Source organism: Colletotrichum truncatum (assembly GCF_014235925.2).
Source record: "Colletotrichum truncatum strain CMES1059 chromosome Unknown Contig_0004, whole genome shotgun sequence".
Taxonomy (NCBI): domain Eukaryota; kingdom Fungi; phylum Ascomycota; class Sordariomycetes; order Glomerellales; family Glomerellaceae; genus Colletotrichum; species Colletotrichum truncatum.
The window spans coordinates 147,775-169,633 of NW_027222401.1; the positions used below are offsets into that span (position 1 = coordinate 147,775).

A 21,859-nucleotide genomic window follows, 5' to 3' on the forward strand; every position below is an offset into this window, starting at 1 on the left:
TGTATCCATTGACCTTGCAAGCTCGAAGCAGCAGCCACAGCAGCTTAGACGACAATAAGAGCAGCTCATTGTAGTATTATCACTTTCTACCTGCTATTCTCGCCCCGCCATCTACCCCTCCTTTGCTACTGATCTCTCCCTGAACTCCTCCAGTCGCCTGTTACCATGGCCATGAACGTCACAAGAAGCACTAGAGCTCTGGGAGCTCTGCGGGTACGTGAGAAGCTCAGCTCGCGCCTCGAGTAATTCCGGATATATTTTGACTAACTCGTGCTAGCCTTTGGCAGCTCGCTCCGCACTCAATGCTCGTCAGTATTCATCCTCGTCCGAGCCGGACCTCAAGACCACTCTCAAGCAGGTCATCCCGGCCAAGCGGGAGCTGCTGAAGAAGGTTAAGGCGCACTCGTCCAAGGTCATTGGTGAGGTCAAGGTCGAGAACACACTTGGTGGTATGCGCGGCCTCAAGGCCATGGTCTGGGAGGGTTCCGTCCTGGACGCGAACGAGGGCATTCGTTTCCACGGCAGAACCATCAAGGATTGTCAAAAGGAGCTTCCCAAGGGCAAGACTGGTACGGAGATGCTGCCCGAGGCCATGTTCTGGCTTCTCCTCACTGGCCAGGTTCCCTCCACAAACCAGGTTCGCAAGTTCTCTCGCGAATTGGCCGAGCAGGCCCAACTGCCTACCTTCGTGAACAAGATGCTCGACGACTTCCCCAAGGACTTGCACCCCATGACACAGTTCGCCATTGCCGTGTCCGCCCTTAACTATACCTCCAAATTTGCTAAGGCCTATGAGCAGGGCCTTAACAAGGCCGATTACTGGGAGCCTACTTTTGACGACTCCATCTCCCTGCTGGCGAAGTTGCCCACCATCGCCGCCAAGATCTACCAAAACTCGTACCGCGGCGGTGGCGCACTCCCCGCAGAGGTCGACCTCGAGCAGGATTGGTCTTACAACTTCGCTGCCATGCTTGGAAAGGGTGGCAAGGAGAATGAGAACTTCCAGGATCTTCTGAGACTGTACCTTGCTCTCCACGGTGACCACGAGGGAGGCAACGTCTCTGCACACACTACCCACCTGGTCGGCAGCGCTCTTAGCGACCCCTTCCTCAGCTATAGTGCCGGTCTCCAGGGTCTTGCCGGTCCCCTGCACGGGTGAGTCCGTTAAAACATCGGGTTTATAATTTAAAAAAAAAAACAATAAGCTAACTCCACGACAGACTCGCTGCCCAGGAAGTCCTCCGATGGATTATTCAAATGAAGGACAACATCCCTAAGTCCTACTCTGACAAGGACGTCACAGACTACCTGTGGTCCACCCTCAACTCGGGCAGAGTTGTTCCCGGATACGGCCACGCCGTCCTCCGCAAGCCCGACCCCCGTTTCGAGGCCTTGATGGACTACGCCGCCGCGCGCCCTGAGATCGCTCAGGACCCGATCTTCCAGCTGGTCCAGAAGAACAGCCGCATCGCCCCCGAGGTTCTCAAGAAGCACGGCAAGACAAAGAACCCCTACCCCAACGTCGACTCCAGCTCCGGAGTTCTGTTCCACCACTACGGCTTCCATGAAACTCTCTACTACACCGCCACGTTCGGTGTCTCCCGCGGTCTGGGTCCTCTGGCCCAGCTCATCTGGGACCGAGCCTTGGGTCTGCCCATTGAGCGACCTAAGAGCATCAACCTTGAGGGTCTTCTCAAGCAGGCTGAGAGCGCATAAAGGTGAGCAAAGTAGGAACAAAAATGAGGGAGCGAATATTTTCTGCAAAAAAAAATCATGCCAAGTTATGTCGTCTAGATCTAGCCGGAGTTTACCAAGGAGTTTGAATAAAATAGTTACCAAATAGTATGACACGAGTTCAAAGATGCAAATAAGCTCGACGTTGTCCTCGGAGCCCGAGTGGCCACTCATCAGTCTACTACTTAAGAGAGGGCAGGCAGAAGGTAATTTGACAGATATAAAGGTTACAGTCGTGCCCTAGCTCCCTCGTGGTGAGACCTCGTGCTTGCATGCCAGGTGGAAACGGCGCCCTGTAATTAAGCTTGCCAGTAACAACATGTACCAAAAACGCAGAGGTTAGACCGAAAAGCTTGATCACTTAACTCCAGCTGATGCCACTCTATTTCTGAGCCAGTGGCCATTAGCAACACGACGGCATCATATGAATTCACCACCACAATTGTCATACTGGGCTGACTTGGTGCCAGGGTTGCGGTTTACGAGATGGCTCGATATTGCATGCATACCACGGATCAAACGAGAATGTATTTGGTCGATACTACTTCGGGTTGAGGGCCCGCACCACATTCGAATGGACATGCACAATATCTCCCATAATGGTCCTGTTCTTGGGTGCTGTGAATTCAGCCGGTGTCCACAGCCACCTAAATAAACGAATATGTAGCCCCCCCCCCCCCGCAACACCAGCACCAGCAGCACCAGAAGCACTAGCAGCGCCGTGCAATGTCATGGGCTTTCAATTTAAGTATGCCTGAATTTTTAAAGCTTCCAATATTGTGATGAGCAGCTTCAAGTCATGTGAACAAGATGAACCCCGTGTTGGAGCTACAAAAGCGATTCGAGGGGTCCGGATTCAGGTCTGACATGCGAGAGCTGAGAAGCTGTTGACATTAACCGGTGTCGCCCAATAAGATCATATTTTCGGTACAGGCCGGATAATCAGATACTATATATCTATTCGGCATAGTCCCAAATAGCCAAGAAATTTGGATGGTTCTCGGGGCTGATGTATTCTTTTTCGTTTCTGCAGGAAATCTCTAGTGGCCTAGGTTAAAGTCGCTTGAGTTGTCAGCACATATATCCCGCAAACGAGAAAGGCCCAGCCTCATAGAACATCGACCTCGATGTTACATTAATGTAATGAAACTCTATTGACCCAGCATTTTGTCTATGAAACCCAGCCAAATACAACTTCCGTCGTCTTCTTTAAGTAAACGGGAGAGTACTAGCCGTGACTACCTCATGCAACAGCCTTCCGCCCAAAGAGCACATGAAGACTAGAAAACAGTCAACCGAGTATACGATATTTGAGTTTACACTTTCGATGCTGCAGGTATCATTCATAGACGCTTGAGAAACACGCTCATGGCATTGATTCCAATTTGACCCCATGACATATATGTTTAATGAATTGTAATGATTTAAGCATAAACTTGATATTTATAGCTCTCAAGTATGTTTTGTTAGTCTAGCACACACTCTTGGTATGCCTTTGAACAACAAGCCAAGCGTGTTCTGGCTTCACGAAAAAGGTCTTTGCTTGGTGAAAGCTTACAGATCAACAAACCGGGATGCTGGGACCAGATCACAATAACATGCTCAGTGATTCCATAAAAAGATTATATGCAGTCATGTACCCCGCATGGGACGATATTGTGGCTCTCTTCTGGATGGGTAGTCCGTAACAGCTGAGATCTCGCCATTAATATGTTTTCATTTACTTACTTTCAACCGCAAATTGCAAACATCACAACTCGTCCAGCCTCACCGAAGCGAGGTATAGCGACCCAGGGTAACAAGCACCGGGCAATACTATCCGGTTGCCCAGGTACTTCTAATTCTGCACGATTAGTTGGGAGAACGACTTTGTTCGCTGGTAGGTAGCGGCTGCGCTGCAGTCTACTTCGGATGTTCCCTTCCTGAAATCGGATCATCGAGGGAGCTGGGTCCAGAAACTCGGTAAGTCCGCAAGAATAGGATGCACGAACTGATCACACTTTAGACCGCCACATCTACAGAAGTGACTTGAATGCATTGTGAATATAAATATGGCATAGATGGTCGCGAACTTGAAGGCTTTGTTCCATCACCAGCCCACAGTTTAAGAGCTACGCCTCACTCCTGTACTCACTTGTTCCTCATTACCCGCTCAAAAGAGTCATCCCCACCATCAAAATGAAGAGTTTCTTCGCCTTGTTGCTTCCTGTCCTTGCTGTCGCCACGGCGATTCCCCGAGCTCCAACCGGCGCTTCTGACACTCCTGACCCCAAGGAGATCCAGATCGTCAGCGCGAGCTTCTCCGGCAGCGGCTGCCCCCAAGGCTCCGTCTCGACCACGATCTCGCCTGACCGTACTGTGATCACCTTCGGCTTTGATCGTTTCCAGACCTACATCGGCCCTGGTCTACCCGTGGCCGAGCGTACCAAGAACTGTGCTCTGCACCTGAGCCTCAAGTACCCGGGTGGCTTCCAGTTTGCCGTCGTGGAGAGCACCTACCACGGCTACGCTCAGCTCGAAGAGGGCGTTACTGGCGCCTTCTTCTCGACCTACTTCTTCTCTCAGGATGCCGGCTCCACCACCACAACGCAGACTTCCATCACTGGCGGTGGCATTTGGCTCGATGGCCAGGTCTACACCAAGCAGGACAGCATCCCGACTGCTTCGCTGATTTGGGCCCCCTGCGGTGCGACTGGCATCCTCAACATCAACAACCGCATTGCTCTCACCTCGAAAAACCCCAAGGCTTACGGTTCCATCACCGACGACGATGCTACCGTCGCCTTCACCCAGCAAATCAACGTCAAGTGGCAGACTTGCAAGAAATAGACACCTCTGGCGGGCGGCATACCCGAAGGTATTGGTTATGGGACCAAAAGCTAGCACTTTGTCTGCTATTGGTTCGCTTCCGTCGGGGATGCAGCGATACTGGGAGCTGTTTGGGAGACGCAACATGGTGGGAAGGTCTGGAGTGTTTTCCTTGGCAAATTCTCGTTTACTTTCATAGTCAAGACGCAAAGCATAAGTCAATCAAGCCATTACCCATACCATGAAGGCAATATGTTTGTCGAAAGTCCTAAGATTCAACTATTAAAATGTTTGCTCAATGTACTTTCCCAATCTCTCCAAGCCTTCCTTCAACACATCGGTACGGCAGACGTAACCGAAACGCATTTGTCCTTCGAACTCAACTCCGTCACCGAAACAGGTAGAGCCCGGCATGACGAGAACTCCCGTCTTCTCCAGAATCTCTAAGCAAAATTCGCTATCCTTGACGAGCTTGCCCTTTCTCTTGAAACCGATCATCGCGGTAGTTCCCGCAGTTGGCTTGATGACCCAGAAGCAAGCAGATTGGTACTTAGTGATGAATTCCTCCACCAAAACCAGATTTGACCTTGCAAGTTCAATGTTTCGCTTGAGCAAATTGGGTCTAACTGCATCTGAGAGGGCATATGCCGCCACTCTGTCGTCGAGCTGAGAGACGCTAATTGTTGTGTAGTTCCTGGCGCTCTTGACAGCCTCGATAATACTGGGGTCTCTAGACGCGATCCAGCCAAGTCGGATTCCTGCCAGTGAGAATGCCTTGGACATGCTCGAGGTAGAAACTGTCTTTTCATACCCAAAGGAAAGAATTGACGGAGGCGCCGATTCTCCGTCGCGCAAGCTGTGGAAAAGAGGGCGATAGACTTCGTCTGCCAGGACAATGATTCCTCTCGCCTTGGCAAACTCGATAATCTCGGAAAGAACAGACTTTGGCGTTGTGGCGCCCGTGGGGTTGTTTGGGTTGTTGATGATGATCATCTGGTAAGGAGTTAAACCACTGGAAATGAATGCTATTCATCTTGGATACACACCTTTGTATTCTTCTTGACGAGCCCCTCTAGCTCTTTGACGTCGGGGACGTACTGATTCTCTGCTTTCACCTTCCACAGACTTACCTCAGCCCCGAGGCTCTTAGGAACCTCGTATAGCTGTTGGTATGTTGGGTAAATGCAGACGACATGATCGCCCTGGCCGATAAGAGAGTACAGGAGAAGGAAATTGGCTACGATAGCTCCCTGGGTGATGACGACTTGATCACTTGGAAGCGGACCCGAAGTATCATTGTCATACAGGTTTGCAATATTTTGGCGGGTTTCTTCAGACCCGTAGATCGCTCCATATGTCAATCGCCTTGATGCGATGTCAAGCGGCGAGGGGGCTGTCGGGTCGGAGCACAGCTGAATAAGCTCGTCAATCGAGACTGATTCGCAGCAGGTTTCAGCAAGGTTTAGGGCCCCTGGAGTGGTCTCCAAACGGTCCATCCATTCCTCTACCTCGAACGGCTTGATCTGAACCATGATGTCGGCAGGGACTTGAAGTGATGAGTAGTGTAGAATGAAGACTTAGGGATAAGATAAGGGGGGAAGGTATAGAGATGTAGTGAAAAAGTCAAGGTGTGGAAGGATATTGGTTTGAGCCCGGACCGGACAATGTCATAATTGATCGGATGCATATTTAAGTAGGCGGTTGCGCTCCCTTATATAAGTCAGGTATCAAACCGCAAACGCAACCGATAGCTTCTGACCCTGGCATGTGCGCCCTTTGTGGACATCATCCAGACAGCCCCACTTGAGGCGTGTGGTGAAGCAAAGTGCTGAACGTAGGCATGTATTCAAAGTAGTAGATTGAGTGGCTTGTCTTCTCCTAACTACACTATGGAACGATATCGTGCCTAAATATGTTTTGTGGGCGAAGCGGAATAAAGATATTCCGGTCATTCCATTTCGGGATTATCCCCACAGGCGATATGTGGGTCACGTGATGGTGAGGCTGCGCACTTCGCCTCGAAGGCATCACGACAAGGCGTTAATTGGGAAAGAAAGTCGACACGAGACGAACTAAATACAATTACATGAGTCAACATATGCCTCGTCTAATCAAATCGGGGTGTAAAAACACGTAGGGACAAAAGAATTGTATGCAAAATATGGTGTGGAGTGTCTATGGACAACAGTGGAAATGGAGAATGAAACGCTCTGGTGTGTTTCCTTGCAGCTTCTAACTTTGCCTGGAGAGGAAAATTAGGCGTTCCCGCCAATGGCGAGGCCGCAGTGCCCCGCTTTTGGGGCATGAGTGGACTCCTTACTTTATGTTCTAGCCACCGGACTCTTACCGATTTTGGGAGACGGGTTTATCATACGGAAAGCAATCCTTTTGGCAATTGGAATGATCATCTGTATGCCTTACTGCTAACGTTATTAAAACACTAATCCTTTTCTGGTTCTAATCAATCACTTGGCCTTCTGGAACAGACGATGAAGACCAAAGAAATCCGCACTAATTGGGCGAGATTATCATCTTGCGACCCCAGCAGATAGAATAGTTTTGCACCATGAATCAACTTTCACTGACTTTAAGAGAGACTTTTATGTCACGCTACCTGGCTTGCATTCGATCATAATTGTGTACGGAGTTTATTTCGTCATACGTTAGCATCAGATAAAACTTTTGCATATTCTGAGAGACACTAGAAAGGAAAAAGTGACGAGTATCGTTCAACGTCTATCATTTGATATCACGTGCCACATCTCATAGGAGAACCTAAGTCATGGTGGCGATCGTACATGCTGAAAGCCTCAGTACACCTACTACCTTACCACAACAGACCTCTGTTTCGACTAAATATCAATTATATCCCGATAGATCGTAAGTAGTGAGATGAGCTGCTTGGATCAACATAACGTACAGACAAGTCCCTTGTTTAGTCAAACATAAGGTGGATAGAAAGAGATAGGGCTAGCCGTACCATATACTAAACGGGGCCACTGCAATCCTGTTGAGGCTTGAGAAAGCAAATACTAAAGCTAACTATGTTGACTCAGGCCTACGACCAACGGACTGTTAAAGCATATTTTCGAAGTTGAGTAAAGATCTGACCTTACCTCGGATGGCTCTTGCCAGACAGCTACTGCTGGTGTCTACTAGAAGACAATCTTATCTGGTAGATTGTTACATATGATACGTAACATGAGGAGAATTACCCAATTTCCTGTACTTTATGTCCCTGCTCAAACAGCCAGGATACCTCATGACCTTATTTTTGGCATCAAGGTACTCATAATTAGATGGTCTTGGTTTGGTCCTATTTCTTTCATTACCAACCCTGCGTCCCTAAACTGTCGAAGGTACATTCTAGCTTATGCCAAGATTAACAAGTACACAATGGCCGAATCACTCTATTTTCGTGCCGAGGGCCAAATGATTGTTCTTGTGATGTCACCAAAAGCCCTCGAATACCTTGTGTGAACGAAAGCAACGCCAGTTGCGTCAGTTGAATTCAGATTCAAGGAAGCCCCAAGAACCTCTTGGGGACAACCGCCGAGCTAACGAACTCAATCTCGTACTCCGCCGGGCCATATACGAATATGTTGAAAACCTTGAAGGTTTTCGTGAGTATTAATCTAATTTGAACCGCCACCCCAGTCTTGCTACATTACTCTCGTCTGATGGAAGAACAACAAGCCCATACTTTGGTCAAGGGTATGCATCAAAAACGACAAGCAACCGCTTCATTCACTAAAAGACAAGATGGAGAAACCTTCAGGGACTGGGCCGTGAGAACATCGCACCATTCTTCTTCTTTGCTTCTCTTATCGTCTAACTAAAGGTAGATCAAAGACTGGCTCAGACTTAGGCCTCGGTTTCGACACTATCACAGTCAGTCACCAAGAGTCTCAGCAGAGGTGCCATGAAAATGATAAGTCAATAGAAAAGTAGGATTCAGCTTTGCGTTTAAATTGCATTAAGCCATGTAAATCTGACAAGCTTTGGCTACAGTGTTAAGAATCCGTTCAATGGTATTTCCAAAAGTCGCCTGTTGAGCAACGTCTCACACTTTGTTGAAGAGATTGGCCAAAGAGACCATATTGAATACTTCCGCAAGGGCGCGCTGGCCGCTCAAAGTCCAGGTAATTACAGTGAAATAGATGAGCTGACTGACGATGACCGAACCACACTCCGCAACGAAGTTGAGCATCGATGGAAGCATCCCCCGGCACTGTACTTCACTATTCTCATGAACTCCATCAGCGCTGCAGTTCAAGGATGGGATCAAACTGGTTCCAATGGTGCCAATTTATCATTTCCACAGGCTTTTGGTATTTCTGACAGAGGCGACGCCTGTCTTGCGGCCGGTACCTGCGAAAGAAACTCATGGATAATTGGTGCCATAAATAGCGCGCCGTACATGGCGATTTGCCTTTTGTGGGTTATATGCCGCATAACTTGATGTTGAATTTACATGAACTAACTTACAATTAGTGCTTGTTGGCTGTCTGACCCCATCAATGACTGGCTCGGTCGACGTGGCGCCATCTTCCTCGGCGCTATTTTCAGTGTTGTCGCGCCCCTCGGTCAGGCCTTAAGCCAGAGCTGGCTACAAATCCTGATCTGCAGAATCCTTTTGGGAATTGGAATGGGGCTAAAAGAAGTCACCGTACCCGTATTCTCGGCTGAGAATGCACCTGCAAACATTCGTGGCGCCCTGGTCATGTCGTGGCAGCTTTTCGTCGCCTTTGGAATCATGTTAGGCTTCAGCGCTAACTTGGCTTTTGTCGACACTGGCGATATCGCTTGGAGGTTACAGCTTGGCTCGGCAATGATACCAGCTGTTCTCCTTGTTTTCGGCATTTACTTTACACCGGAATCACCAAGATGGCTTTTGAAGAAGGGAAGATACGCAGATGCTTACCAATCACTACTTAAGCTACGAGGAAACAACCTGCTTGCCGCTCGCGACTTGTACTACATCCACTGCCTGCTACAAGAGGAGAAAGTGTTGATTGTTTCGAATGGATTTGACAAGGGAAGCTTTTTCACAAGATGTTGGGAACTCTTTAGTGTTCCACGCATTCGTCGTGCGACTCAAGCATCAGGCATCATTATGGCAGCCCAGCAGTTTTGCGGCAGTATGTTCTCCCTTCTGATTGATATTGTTTCCAACTACTAAGTGTCTCAGTAAATATCATGTCTTTCTATTCATCGACAATTTTCGAACAAGCTGGAGCAAGCAATAAAGTTGCACTTCTAGCCTCGTGGGGATTTGGCATGGCCATGTTCATCTTCGCCATTCCCGCTTTGTGGACCATTGATACCTGGGGCCGGAGAACGTTGCTTCTTGCAACGTTTCCCAACATGTGCTGGACTTTAATGGCTGCCGGAATGGCGTTCTACATTTCGATGCAGAGCCCTGCACATCTTGGCGTTCTTGCTGCTTTCACCTATGTCTTTGCTGCCTTCTATGGTCCAGGAGAGGGCCCATGTGCTTTCGTCTACTCAGCGGAAGTTTTCCCATTATCTCACCGTGAGGTTGGCATGTCATGGGCAGTGGCTACTAACAACTTCTGGGCTGTCATTGTAGCACTTACTTGGCCACCTATGGTGCACATTCTAAAGCCTCAAGGCTCTTTTGCCTTCTTTGCGATTCTCAACATCGCCTGCTTCATAGCTATCTTTTTGTGCATGCCGGAGACTAAGCAGAGGTCACTGGAAGAGCTAGATGAGGTCTTCTCCATTTCTACACGACGTCACGCATCATACCAGTTGAAGGAGGTTCTGCCCTGGTGGTGTAAACGGTACATCCTACAACAGAAACAGGCACCTGAACCAAAGCTTTATCGATTTGAAATGGTAGAGAATATTGAGTCGGGTTAGGTGCTAAGAGTAGGCACAGATAAAGATACACTCAGGAGTAGCTTTTTTACTCTTTTCTCTTGGGATGCCTAATACATCACATTTAGTAGGCTGCTCTCTATTACATGTTACAGAAGAATTTAGCATCATACCGAGTAGTCTTGAACACTTATCAGATCTACTTCTAATGCCAATTCCGTCATGAAAACAAATGGTTGAATTAGTCTACAACAACATACAACATATTCATGTTGAAACTCAAATAAAGCCGATATACATAGCGGATAGCTCACCCTATGGGGTCTTTCACAGCCTGTAAACCTACAGCGTGAGCAGGTTCCGGGATGTCGGACATTGTTTAGTAACGACATGGTATTGAACAGGGCTATTCCACACACTTGCAGCAATGAATTGATTGAGATTCTCTAACTTAAGACTCTCTTTAAGAACCTTCTAGTGGCGCTCAAGGGCTTTACTCGGGGTGTGCTCAAAAGCAAGCCAGGAGTCAAAAACAAGACTTTGTTTTTCTACTAAACACCTTTGTATGTAACGTCCCACACCCACTTCTGGGCACCCCCCACATTTGGGCACCCCATTTACACCAAAAACGCCGTTTTTCGAAATTCTATATTAAACTAAATACTTTACTTATTAAAGAGAATAAATATATGTTAAATAGATTAAGACTTAATTATAATACTTAAGTAGCTATATACTAGTATTATTGATAATAAGTATTATAAATTCAAGGTTTAACATTTATAATACTAATTTACCTAGCCTATATCTTAATATATAAAATAGGTAGAGATATTTAACTAATATGATTAGAATTTTTAAGTAAGATATAGTAGATTTATATATTCTTATACTTAGTAAAAAATTCTTTAAGCTTAGAATAATATTTTAAAATTTCCCTTAAGAAAAGTTTCTATTATAGAATTTTAACCCTTAATTATACTATATTTACTAAAGTAATACTTTTAAATCTCTTTTAGATATAATTATATACTTTTAATAAGTATAAATATTAATTTCCTAGATTTTTTAAATAAGTATATATAAGCGAAAATATATTTTTCTAATGTTAAGGAATACTAGTAAGTTACTAGTATCTACTAACATTTTAAAGCTTTTAGTTTTAAACTTCTATATTATAACTATTATTATATTTAAACCTTTATAAAAAATTAGATGGCTATAATTATACTTAACATAGTTTATATATATTTTCTTTTCTTAGTAAGTATAGTAGTTAGTTTAATATAGAATTTCGAAAAACGGCGTTTTTGGTGTAAATGGGGTGCCCAAATGTGGGGGGTGCCCAGAAGTGGGTGTGGGACGTTATCGCAGAAATCAAGCACATGCAAAAAATCTAAATCAAATTCAACACTATTCAAGAGAATCATTTTCGTGGGGCTAGTGCATGAAGCAGAATGTAATATCCCAATAGACTTTCACATTTTCGCATCGGGAGATTTCAGTGACTGCTATTTCAGCCACTTAATCAGAGGAATCCAAGACAAAACAAATGGGTGGCCTGGGTATCTAAGATTTCGGCATGTTATACCAGCGCTGCACAGAGGCCAAATATGGAGAAAGGCTTGTCCCGAGACCTTCCGTTCATGGTGCGCGATATGGAATTTTAGGGACTTTGTGAAGATCTAATCTTGAACTGGTGCGTTTTCTCGAACAATCAAAGGGCTGAACAAGGTGAGACGGAACCGACACGACAGGGCATGATTGAACACCGTCGAAGACGCGATGTTGGAGGAAATTCCTCGGCCTTTCATCTTTGTGCAAGATTGTTCAAAATAAACAAATGAGGTAGACGTACAGCGAGGGGAATCCGATCATGCACCAGTAATTAAACGTCGTCTAGGAAAGCATAAATTGCTCACATCAATCACTTGGCGAATTCCTCTAAAATTCAGGATAGCACCAGGCCTGAGATAATTCAATCATAATAAGAAATGCATCTGACCTCTGTATTTCGTCATCTATCTTTTGGGCACCGACTATTATTTCCGAGCAATCTCTAAGAGAGCAGAAGGAGACTACTCTTAACCACACAATGTCGAAACTCGCTCGTGTAATCGGCTGGTACGCTCTGTTTGCTTGCTCTGCTCGAGCTGCTCCCACGCCAGATATACCCACAGTTGGCAACAATGGCTGCAGAAAGACCCAGGTGGCTGTACTTGGTGCGGGTGTCGCCGGGATTACAGCTGCGCAGGTTTTGTCCAACGCATCTATAACAGACTTCGTGATCGTGGAGTTCAACGACCAAATTGGTGGGCGCGTGCGCAACCATCCATTCGGTAAAACCCCCAGTGGAAATGGCACATATTTTGTTGAGCTTGGTGCGAACTGGTAATATGAGAAGAATACCCAGCGAAGCTTCTTACGGTGCGACTGACCAGATGAAAAGGGTACAAGGAACCAATAGTTCAACAGAAGAGAACCCCATTTGGACTCTCGCCAAAAAGAACCAATTAATCAACACCTACTCCGATTTCAGCAGCCGCAAAGTGTATAACGAGACAGGAGAAGTTAATATTGGAGATTTGGAAAAGGAGTTCTATCACGCGTTTGAAAGTTATGAAGAGGATGGACGCTATGGTTTGCTCCAGAATCTCCAGGATCGTAGTGCCCGTACAGGCTTCTCCATTGCTAAATGGAAACCTGGTAAAGACCCGCTCGCTCAAGTTATTGAATGGGCTGCAATGGATTTCGAATACGCCAACCCGCCTGAAAAAACGTCTCATCGGTATTCAGTAGTCAGCTACGACTCAACATTTCATCGCTGGGCTGACGAGAACAACTTTGTCCATGATCCTCGCGGCTTCTCTACGTTCGTGAAGAATGAAGCAGCAACATATCTGAAGGAGAACGATCCCCGATTACTGCTTAACACCGTTGTGGAAAACATCACCTACTCTTCTGAAGGAGTTGAGATTCACAATAACGATGGCAGCTGCATATCTGCTGAATATGCCGTTTGCACATTTTCATTGGGCGTTCTGCAGCAAGAAGTGGTAAAGTTCTCACCTGAATTGCCTGAGTGGAAACGTACAGCAATTCATTCCATGACTATGGGGACCTACACCAAAATCTTCCTGCAGTTTCGCCCAGAAGACGTTTTCTGGGATAAGAACACACAATTCTTTTTATACGCTGACCCCATCCAGCGGGGTTATTTCCCTCTTTTTCAGTCACTGGATCACCCCGACTTCGAACCCGGCTCCGGCATACTATTTGTTACTGTTGTCGACCAGCTGTCATTTGCGGTTGAGGCTCAGGACTTTGACACCACCAAAAAGCAAGTCATGGCTGTGCTGCGGCGTATGTTTGGCAATGGCATTGCTGACCCCATTGACTTCTATTATCCCCAGTGGAGCCTGAAGCCATGGGCTTTCGGCTCATTTTCAAATTGGCCACCTTCCCTATCCCTAGAGACGCACCAGAATTTGCGTGCCAACCTTGGCAATGTCTGGTTTGCGGGAGAAGCAACTCACCCGCAATATTTCGGTTTCTTGCAAGGTGCGTGGTTTGAAGGTAGGAATGCCGGCGAGTCTATTGCGGCATGTATAAAGGATAAGGCATCATGTTACAAAGAAAAGTCGTATGAAGTTTTGAATGGGACAACTCCTTCAATGCAATATTCGAAGGAAAACGGGTGGACTGCCAACAGCTTTTATAAGACGAAGAAAGAAGAATAACATGGGGGAAAGGAGTATATACGGTCCACTTGATAGAGCAGAACCAGCAAATGGAGAACTACAGCTCGTTAAAATATTTTCTCGGAAATGAAGGGGATGATTTGTTCTTGGTAACTGACCAAGTGTGCTTTCTTAATAATTTGTCGCAAGATTCAAGGCCCAGCTCGGCTAAGTAGACATGACAACTCATAATAATACTATGTCATCGTGAATAATTAGCTGCGGTATGTTTTTAATTAACAGGTCTTCAAGACAGCCTCGATTACTCATGTTCTGGCATTAAAAGTCCCGTTCATTGATGGCTTCAAAATTCAAGGCTACAACGTCCTAGGTAAACTGCTTCGGGCATCCAGATTATGAAAGGGTTAAATACACACGCCATTTCAGTGTCAACAACGGCATCAAGAAGAGGATTTTGAGACGAAGTTGCCATTTTCGTTAAAGAATTTGCGGGTCCAGCAAATGTAAACACTCAAACTTCTTTTTTTCTCCTGTCAATAATATTACACAACCTAGCATTCATCAGCTTAGACCAGTAAAGCGCTAATTCCTAGTCGCTCCATCGCACTTTTAGCAGCGTGTCTATCATGCCGGTGCCCATCTTGATGCTTCCAGCTTTCTTTTAATATTTCAAGTACTGTGCCACAATTTGTGAACCCGGTGCCGGATATTTCAAGGATTTCTTCGAGGAGACTTCTGAAAAATGGTTGTTGTTCATCTTTGGCCGGGGCCCCAGCCACACACAATGGCCATGTCACTCCTCTTAGAGATATGCCTTTCGGTACCCTCTGTATGGCGTCGATCACCTCCTCCACTGCTTCAAAAACCTCCTTTTCAAACTCATCATCAGTTGCTGATAGTGTCTGAAGTTGGACGAAAATGGCAGTTGCGTAAACGCGGGTGACTGCTTGGCATACTATGGCTGCCGGAGACTAGATTTCGTTAGCAACGACGCAGGTAGAAACAGCAGCATTACGTACCTCGTGGTCATATTTGTTCAAATCCTCGATGCCATGGCGAAGTCTGTGCATTATACCCGACACTTGCTGCGCTAAAATACCGGGGCTCATCTCTCTTAGTTGCGTTTCCAGCACGGCAACATCACCGAGAGCGAGCATGGCCCAGTTCTGGCTACCCATAACACAAGACATATCTAAATCCTCCAGATCCAACCATTCTCGATAAGGTAACTTGGGAGCTTTGCCAGTGGCTACGCAGGATGTTAATTCAAACCACAGTAGCTGCGCCATATGAAACCTTGTGGCGGCGTTTATCATTCTTGTCAGCCCTGGTTCTGCTCCAGGTGAATGAACATCTATTACACTAGCGGTTCCAAGATCTATCTGACTGGCAACCGACACAAGAGCATTGAGATGTGGCTCCCACTTCGACGTTCCTCCTTGGAAGATCTACATAATTCAGTGAGTAAGAATATAGGCGAATGTGGGGCATGGTTTGGGCACCTCAAAGCTGATCAGGAAGGTTCCGCACGTAAGGAATTCGACCCTGTGCTCAGGGTGGTTTGCAAATCCGTCTGGCTCACAGTGACTAAGAACCTGCCGAAGCTCTTGCATTGCGCTTGTATGATATCGTATGAGCTCTGACTCCATAGCTTCCGTTTTGCTATGGGACGTGCTGTGTTGATGGAGGGCGGATAATGTGAAGGCAGCATGGCGTAATGGGCCTCTCTTCGACAGTAGCCAGAATAGCCAGCCTCTGCCTCCAGTAGCCGGTTTGTCGACGTAATATGCATATTGAAGTGGAAATATGTAGTCGAGGTAATGCATAAGCAGTTCTGCTTCTCTGAACTCGTCGTTGGTCGTCGAAGGAGTTGCATTATCATCTTTAAGTGTATTCGCGGCGACGTTCAGGGCACTCTGCGGACTCCGTGCAGCTTGCAGCTTCCGGGTTTGTCGGAAATTCTGTTTTACAGCGTGCTTAATGCGCTGCAATTCTGCTCGGAGCTTGACTGAATCCTTGACCCAGTCTGGCTCTGGTCCATACCCGTGACATTTGATGTGTCGATCTGTGCATTCTTTACACGCTGGGGAACACTCATCGCACTTTCGGTGGCGGATGCGGCACGTCCAACAGCCACCGCTGCTGCGGGCGAATGGCCTAGACATCATCTATGGCTTGTCTGTGCGGGCAACGTCGGTTCTGAAGCCGTTTATGCCTGATTTCCTGATATCTCAATATTACAATTGACCAAAACGGCAGAACCCGCCTGTCTCATTGCATGGTTTCGTTTTCGTGTTTCCGCTGTGTTGTGTCGAGGATGTCGAGGTTCTAGTGCCGGCTATTCCTACCAACCCCGCATATTCTTAGCCCAGGAAACAAATTCTAGGAAGGAAGGTCGAGCCGAGACCCTGGGAAGGAAAGCCGAAACGAGACTTCAAGTGTAAGTCCAAATCCTGTCAACCAGAATTGTGAAGTTCTAGTTTCCGTGAGCTTTTTTCTGTGTCAAGAAGTATAGAATAAATAGGACTCGAATATCCAAATCTCTGCACCATAAAATCTTCCACAAAACGTTGCCAACGCCCGTCAGACTCTCTTTGTCTCCCGCATTTTCCTCCTCAGTTGCACAGCATGAAGTACCAACGTATGCCCATCGAAATAGAGTCGCCCGAGGAATATGGCTATGATAAGATTAAATACAACCTCTCCGAGAGCTCCATTTCCGATCAAAGCTTCAAGTCGCTTGGCTTAGAAGTTCCGAACCTGACACTTTTGTACAACGAACATCGAGGCAGCATACGGCTCAGAGAGTTGATTGCTGCCAACTCCGGTTTGGACAAGGATGACGTCCTAATCACTTCGGGCGCTGCCGGCGCACTCTTCATTATTTCGACTTCACAACTCAGTCAGGATGACCATCTTGTTGTCATTCGTCCCAACTATGCCACCAACCTTGAAACGCCCAAAGCCATTGGCTGTGACATTACTTTTGTTGACTTGGATTTTAACAAAGATTTCGAGATCGACGTCGACTTCATCGCCAAGTCAATTAAGAGCAATACCAAGATTGTATCTGTTACTTGCCCCCACAACCCGACCGGCACCGTTATGTCGAGAACCACTTTGGACCGTCTTGTCGCCGTTACCAAGGAAAAGGGCTGCTTGCTGTTAGTGGATGAGACCTACAAAGACATCCATTTTGGCAGTGAGCTCCCCATAGCGGCGTCTCTTGGGGATCACGTTCTTAGCGTTGCATCGCTCTCCAAATCGTACGGAGTTCCCGGCATTCGTATCGGATGGGTGGTCACGCAGAACAAACAACTGCAGGAAACCTTCCTCGCCGCAAAGGAGCAGATCAGTATTAGCGGCAGCGTCATTGATGAGTGGATTGCCGAGCAAATCCTGGCCGACAAGGCTTCCATTATCAGTAAAACGACCACCGAAATGAAGGCACGTTTGGACGTTGTGAGTGCATGGATTGAGAAAGAAGAATTGCTGGAATGGGTGCGACCAGCTGGCGGCGTTGTGTGTTTTCCGCGTATGAAAAAGGAACCTGTTGGAGGAACGGCGGTGTTCTATGAGCGATTGTTGAATAAATACCACACATACATAGGACCGGGACACTGGTTCGAGATGCCGGATACGTATTTTCGAATTGGCTTTGGGTGGCCTACAAGGGATGAACTGGAGGCTGGACTGAAGGCCATCTCTCAAGCTTTGAGGGACTCTTAGCTAGACTGTTTAAACACTCAGGGGGGGTTACCTTTACTTTCCCAGAGCAAAACATTTCATCTAACAGAAGCTTATTACAAACTCTTCCGATCTTCCAAGTTGAAGCATCCTGTCTATCCAGTGATCGCCTCATGAACCTTATTGGTTAATAGAAATATCAGGTTAAGCTGACGTTTTGATAATGGTGTTAGCTTTTGATCTTTGAGATGAAAAAGTAGGCAATGCCTAGCCACTGTAATCATAATCTTACTGTCATATGTCCAAGACACAGGGCAAATCACAATTTAAAGACTACTGTCCGCGAAGTAAGTCGCAAACATGCCAAAATTCTCAGACGATGTTGTGTGCCATTTCTGTTCACTGCCCAGCCTTGACTTGACCATCATCAAACACCTTACTAGATTATTGCACCACATAGAACCCTTCGAGTAGCTTGTCAACCACTCGACCCAAGCAAATTCACACCAAATTCAAAGTTACCGTCATCCAAATACAAAATACCAAACATTGACAATCGAGTTGTGAATCAAGCAGCCTTCTTGTTGAAGTGGTCTCTCGCCTTCTCCCTGGCTCTGCCTCGCTCGGGGCTGGCACAGAAGACGTAGTTTCCGCGGTCCCTCAGGCACAAGGTATTCTCCCGCTCTGTTCCAAATGTCAGGCTTTTTTTTTTTTTTGGTAGAGGGTTCAATCTGGGCGAAGCTTACCAAAGGTGATGATATCGTTCTCGTTTGCAGCACAGAACGCAATATCTCCATTCTTGCAGTTAGGCGCATCACGCTCACGGCCTCGATCGCCATCGCGACCGTCATTTCGGTCATCATCTCGGTTGCCATCTCGGCCACCACGGTCTCCATCACGTCCATCACGCTCTCCGTCACGGTCACGGTCGCTCTCGCCGCGGCGGCGACGGCATTCTCTATCTCTGTCTCGGTCCCCCTAATTCAACGAGTCAGCAGCGCGATCGTTTGCTAGTGTTTTAGATTGCACGCCACACTTACGTCTCGGCCTCTGTAGCATTCGCATCGGCGTCTTCTGACGTCCCAGTATTCGTCTCGGTCACAAATTTCAATGCTGAGCCACTCCTCAGCCAGCTGCCGAGCGAATTCCTGCTGGTTGCGGTAGGCACAGAAGATTCTGTTGACATTGTCGCTACGACAATACCTGTTGCTAGCGTCTAAAGTCCCATTAGCATCGACTCTAACTTTTATTCCAGTGAAGTTCATACCATAGCGACAGAACTCATTAACACCCCTACCGCAGTAGAGGTCATCCCCCTCGTCACGGCATTCACCCCGGGGGAAGACGTCATAGCGGTCGCGGTCACGGTCGCGGTCGGCGGCTTCAGCCGGCATGGCGGAGACGGAAGAAATAGCCGCAATGGCAGTAACGAAGAACGTGGTATAGTGCATGTTTACGATTGAAAAGGTGCAAATATTATTGTCTGAGACAACTTTGGGTATATGGGTATAGTGTGCTAATGTGAAGGGATTGCTTGCGAGGCTGTCTGGTTGAACGAAATCTGGGAATGTCAAGGGACAGCGTGTCGTACTTTATAGGCAAAGTCTTGGAGAGGCAAGAAGCCCTCTCACCACATAAACTTCTGCCAAGATGGCTCTAGCTGCCAGTGTTCTGCCTGTCTCGACGAGTTCGCCGGATCATTCAGTGACATACTCAAAGGTTGTTCAGTAAGCCAGAGCTCAAGGATGTCTGCTCTTGCCGAAGCATCCGCTGACTATTCCTCTCAATGATTATCCTCTACAAGCCGAAATCTATCGTCATCGGCTTTGATCCGACACTTTTCATTGTGGCCCTCTGGAATCAGACGGCATGGATTGGGAATAAAGTGCGGACTGTAAACCTCTTTGCTGTTACCTCAGCACACATCTGATTGTCCTCAAGATGTAGTTAAGCCGTCCTTCCAATGCGAACATTTTCTGATAAGCGAAGTCAGGCTGAAGCAGTGGTATGCTTGGATTATAGTGACGTTGAGAGAAACAAGCCATGGATTCCCAGCGGACTTGCTAAAGCTTCACGCTTGAAAGGGTTGCCTCGTAGGAAAGAGATGGTGTGCAACACAACTTAAAAATACGCCATCGGGAGTAAGCAGCCACTTCGAGCTTACCCAATACATAGTAAGGCAGTTCCCAACCACCGGAGGCGACAAACACGTGAAACCTTGCCGTAAGGGAGGGGCGGCGGTGACGGCGGGAGTGTTGCCTCCTGTTCTGCCATTACATTATGGAACCATGCACTTGGCAGGTGGGTTACCCTTTCGAATCGGGACACACAGTCATGCAGTTTGCAAGTACAAAGCTAACTGGTGCTTTAACCTCGCATCTTTTAGCATCTTACTCGATGAAAACAGCCTCAGCACTTGCTTTGGTCTCATCACACTAATCGCAGAAATTGCCCTGCCTTATTTTGAAATGAAGTTTTGATTAGACCTTCTCACCATTAGCTTCTAGGTTCTTGACGAGTTGATTAAATAACGAAGATCAACCCAGCAATGCCGACGGGGGCCTTCCAAGGGATTAAGAACACAGGCCGACCAAACATAGGGATGCAACCGGTCGTGGATAGGTAGTCACACCAGCCGATAAGCTGCTTTACATTGTATGGTTGAATCAAGATTCGGCCCAGCTTAAACAAAGCATCGTGTGATTGAACACCACCAACTGAGCTGGTGGTAGGTTCTGACGGAAAAGAGGAGGGATGCGAAGCAGGAAAATCAGATTGTCATGTGGTGATAGCTTACCTCCGGAAGAGCCGCAAACTTTACTTGGCGACGCTTCCAGCTCCCCGAAAATGCTAATCGCAATTAAGCTTCACATTTGATCCGTCGGTAACGGCCCTTTTTAATCTATCTCCTACCTGGCAGAAAGCGAATGCTTGGCAATTTTGGCCATGGAGTAGGCCAGGCCAGTCGAAATTACTGCGCGGTCGTGAAGACAACGTTATTTTGAGTTATTCAAACTTCAAACAAACCATGTGTTTACAGAAGGATTCTCTTGAGAAGTAGCATGCTGCCTGCTCTGGTATAGTACACTGGTTCTCTCAATGAAGCTTTTATGGTAGCGTCCTAGGGATGACCATGTACCTTGTGACTCTCAGAAACGATGCGTCCCAGTAAGCCGAGCCCTATTTTGGAAGAATGGCAGCAGTTACCTAACAAACTGAATATTCGGGGTCACTCCACCCTACACAAGACTTCCTGCCGCAGGGTTGTGGAAAGACTTAAGTTGTGCTCAGACGTGCGCACCGTTGCTCAACAGCCCCATGGTGAGCCCTGCGGGCAACCGTTCCTCCCGAATGCCAGCGCACGCCACACCTTTGCTAAGTGAGTTCGCATGGCAATACTACCGGGGAGTAATCGATAACGCCGGGTAAAGTTTAGCTCGCCGAGTAAGCATGATAATGCAATGACCTAGGTAGATCATCGTATCGATGGACCTCATTTTGGAGCCAATGGCCCAGTTGGCCAAGTTATTACACCCCGTTTCCCATACAAAAGTACATGAACTACGCGACAATGCTGGTGGCTCACCGATAAGGTACTTTCATGCTTGGAGCAAGGAATGAACCGTTCCACGTGGGCCTGCATGAGCATAGCTTCACAGTCGACCGAACGGCATTCCGCCTTGTGTAGTTCCGCTGCCGCCGGCTCAGAGCCCCAAAGCGCAATTAAGGTTGTACAGCAGTGAGAAAGCAGCACCTTGCCTGTTCATGCCAAACGTCTCGCAATCGCTGCATGAATGGCAAGCATTGTTTATGTGCAGTACTGGGTCATGGATCGCCATCGAATGCCATCTTCGAGTTCAGTCGCAATGCAAAGCCATTAGTGGACAGCCTTGTGAAGAAAATGCATGCCTCACAACGTCGGCTGGAAGTAGCCGCATTTTCATCTTAGCGACCTCTCAACGCCAAGTTCCGTCACCTAAAATGGTACATATTTTGAACAAGCCAATCATTTATTGAAGTTCGTTAAGAGTCCCAACAGCGGGACATAATGTGTATGTTGGAACCGATATTGGACAGAGTAAATC

At 47.1% G+C, this 21,859-nt stretch overlaps 8 protein-coding genes across 8 annotated transcripts; 5 read left to right on the forward strand and 3 right to left on the reverse strand.

Moving 5' to 3' along the window:
• Window positions 1–165: 165 nt before the first annotated feature.
• On the forward strand, window positions 166–1,716 carry CTRU02_206828 (methylcitrate synthase precursor; the record flags this gene model as incomplete). The annotated part of the gene is made up of 3 exons (XM_036733042.1): window positions 166–213; window positions 278–1,155; window positions 1,221–1,716. 3 exons carry the CDS (start codon window positions 166–168, stop codon window positions 1,714–1,716), a joined length of 1,422 nt encoding a protein of 473 aa, XP_036575273.1.
• Window positions 1,717–3,912: 2,196 nt separating this feature from the next.
• CTRU02_206829 (uncharacterized protein) lies at window positions 3,913–4,563 on the forward strand (the record flags this gene model as incomplete). The annotated part of the gene is made up of 1 exon (XM_036733043.1): window positions 3,913–4,563. One exon carries the CDS (start codon window positions 3,913–3,915, stop codon window positions 4,561–4,563), a length of 651 nt encoding a protein of 216 aa, XP_036575274.1.
• Window positions 4,564–4,824: 261 nt separating this feature from the next.
• CTRU02_206830 (aminotransferase class i and ii) lies at window positions 4,825–6,074 on the reverse strand (the record flags this gene model as incomplete). The annotated part of the gene is made up of 2 exons (XM_036733044.1): window positions 4,825–5,535; window positions 5,589–6,074. The coding sequence occupies 2 exons, from the start codon at window positions 6,072–6,074 to the stop codon at window positions 4,825–4,827; spliced, it is 1,197 nt and encodes a 398-aa protein (XP_036575275.1).
• Window positions 6,075–8,304: 2,230 nt separating this feature from the next.
• On the forward strand, window positions 8,305–10,428 carry CTRU02_206831 (sugar transporter; the record flags this gene model as incomplete). Its single annotated transcript, XM_036733045.1, has 5 exons — window positions 8,305–8,330; window positions 8,388–8,489; window positions 8,554–8,979; window positions 9,037–9,683; window positions 9,734–10,428. 5 exons carry the CDS (start codon window positions 8,305–8,307, stop codon window positions 10,426–10,428), a joined length of 1,896 nt encoding a protein of 631 aa, XP_036575276.1.
• A 2,053-nt stretch (window positions 10,429–12,481) lies between these two features.
• CTRU02_206832 (N1-acetylpolyamine oxidase) lies at window positions 12,482–14,126 on the forward strand (the record flags this gene model as incomplete). Its single annotated transcript, XM_036733046.1, has 2 exons — window positions 12,482–12,777; window positions 12,836–14,126. 2 exons carry the CDS (start codon window positions 12,482–12,484, stop codon window positions 14,124–14,126), a joined length of 1,587 nt encoding a protein of 528 aa, XP_036575277.1.
• A 527-nt stretch (window positions 14,127–14,653) lies between these two features.
• CTRU02_206833 (uncharacterized protein) lies at window positions 14,654–16,252 on the reverse strand (the record flags this gene model as incomplete). The annotated part of the gene is made up of 3 exons (XM_036733047.2): window positions 14,654–15,058; window positions 15,107–15,535; window positions 15,590–16,252. 3 exons carry the CDS (start codon window positions 16,250–16,252, stop codon window positions 14,654–14,656), a joined length of 1,497 nt encoding a protein of 498 aa, XP_036575278.2.
• Window positions 16,253–16,715: 463 nt separating this feature from the next.
• On the forward strand, window positions 16,716–17,816 carry CTRU02_206834 (aminotransferase class I and II; the record flags this gene model as incomplete). The annotated part of the gene is made up of 1 exon (XM_036733048.1): window positions 16,716–17,816. One exon carries the CDS (start codon window positions 16,716–16,718, stop codon window positions 17,814–17,816), a length of 1,101 nt encoding a protein of 366 aa, XP_036575279.1.
• Window positions 17,817–18,342: 526 nt separating this feature from the next.
• CTRU02_206835 (uncharacterized protein) lies at window positions 18,343–19,225 on the reverse strand (the record flags this gene model as incomplete). The annotated part of the gene is made up of 5 exons (XM_070204784.1): window positions 18,343–18,458; window positions 18,521–18,637; window positions 18,689–18,752; window positions 18,815–18,990; window positions 19,042–19,225. The coding sequence occupies 5 exons, from the start codon at window positions 19,223–19,225 to the stop codon at window positions 18,343–18,345; spliced, it is 657 nt and encodes a 218-aa protein (XP_070061317.1).
• Between the last annotated feature and the right edge of the window lie 2,634 nt (window positions 19,226–21,859).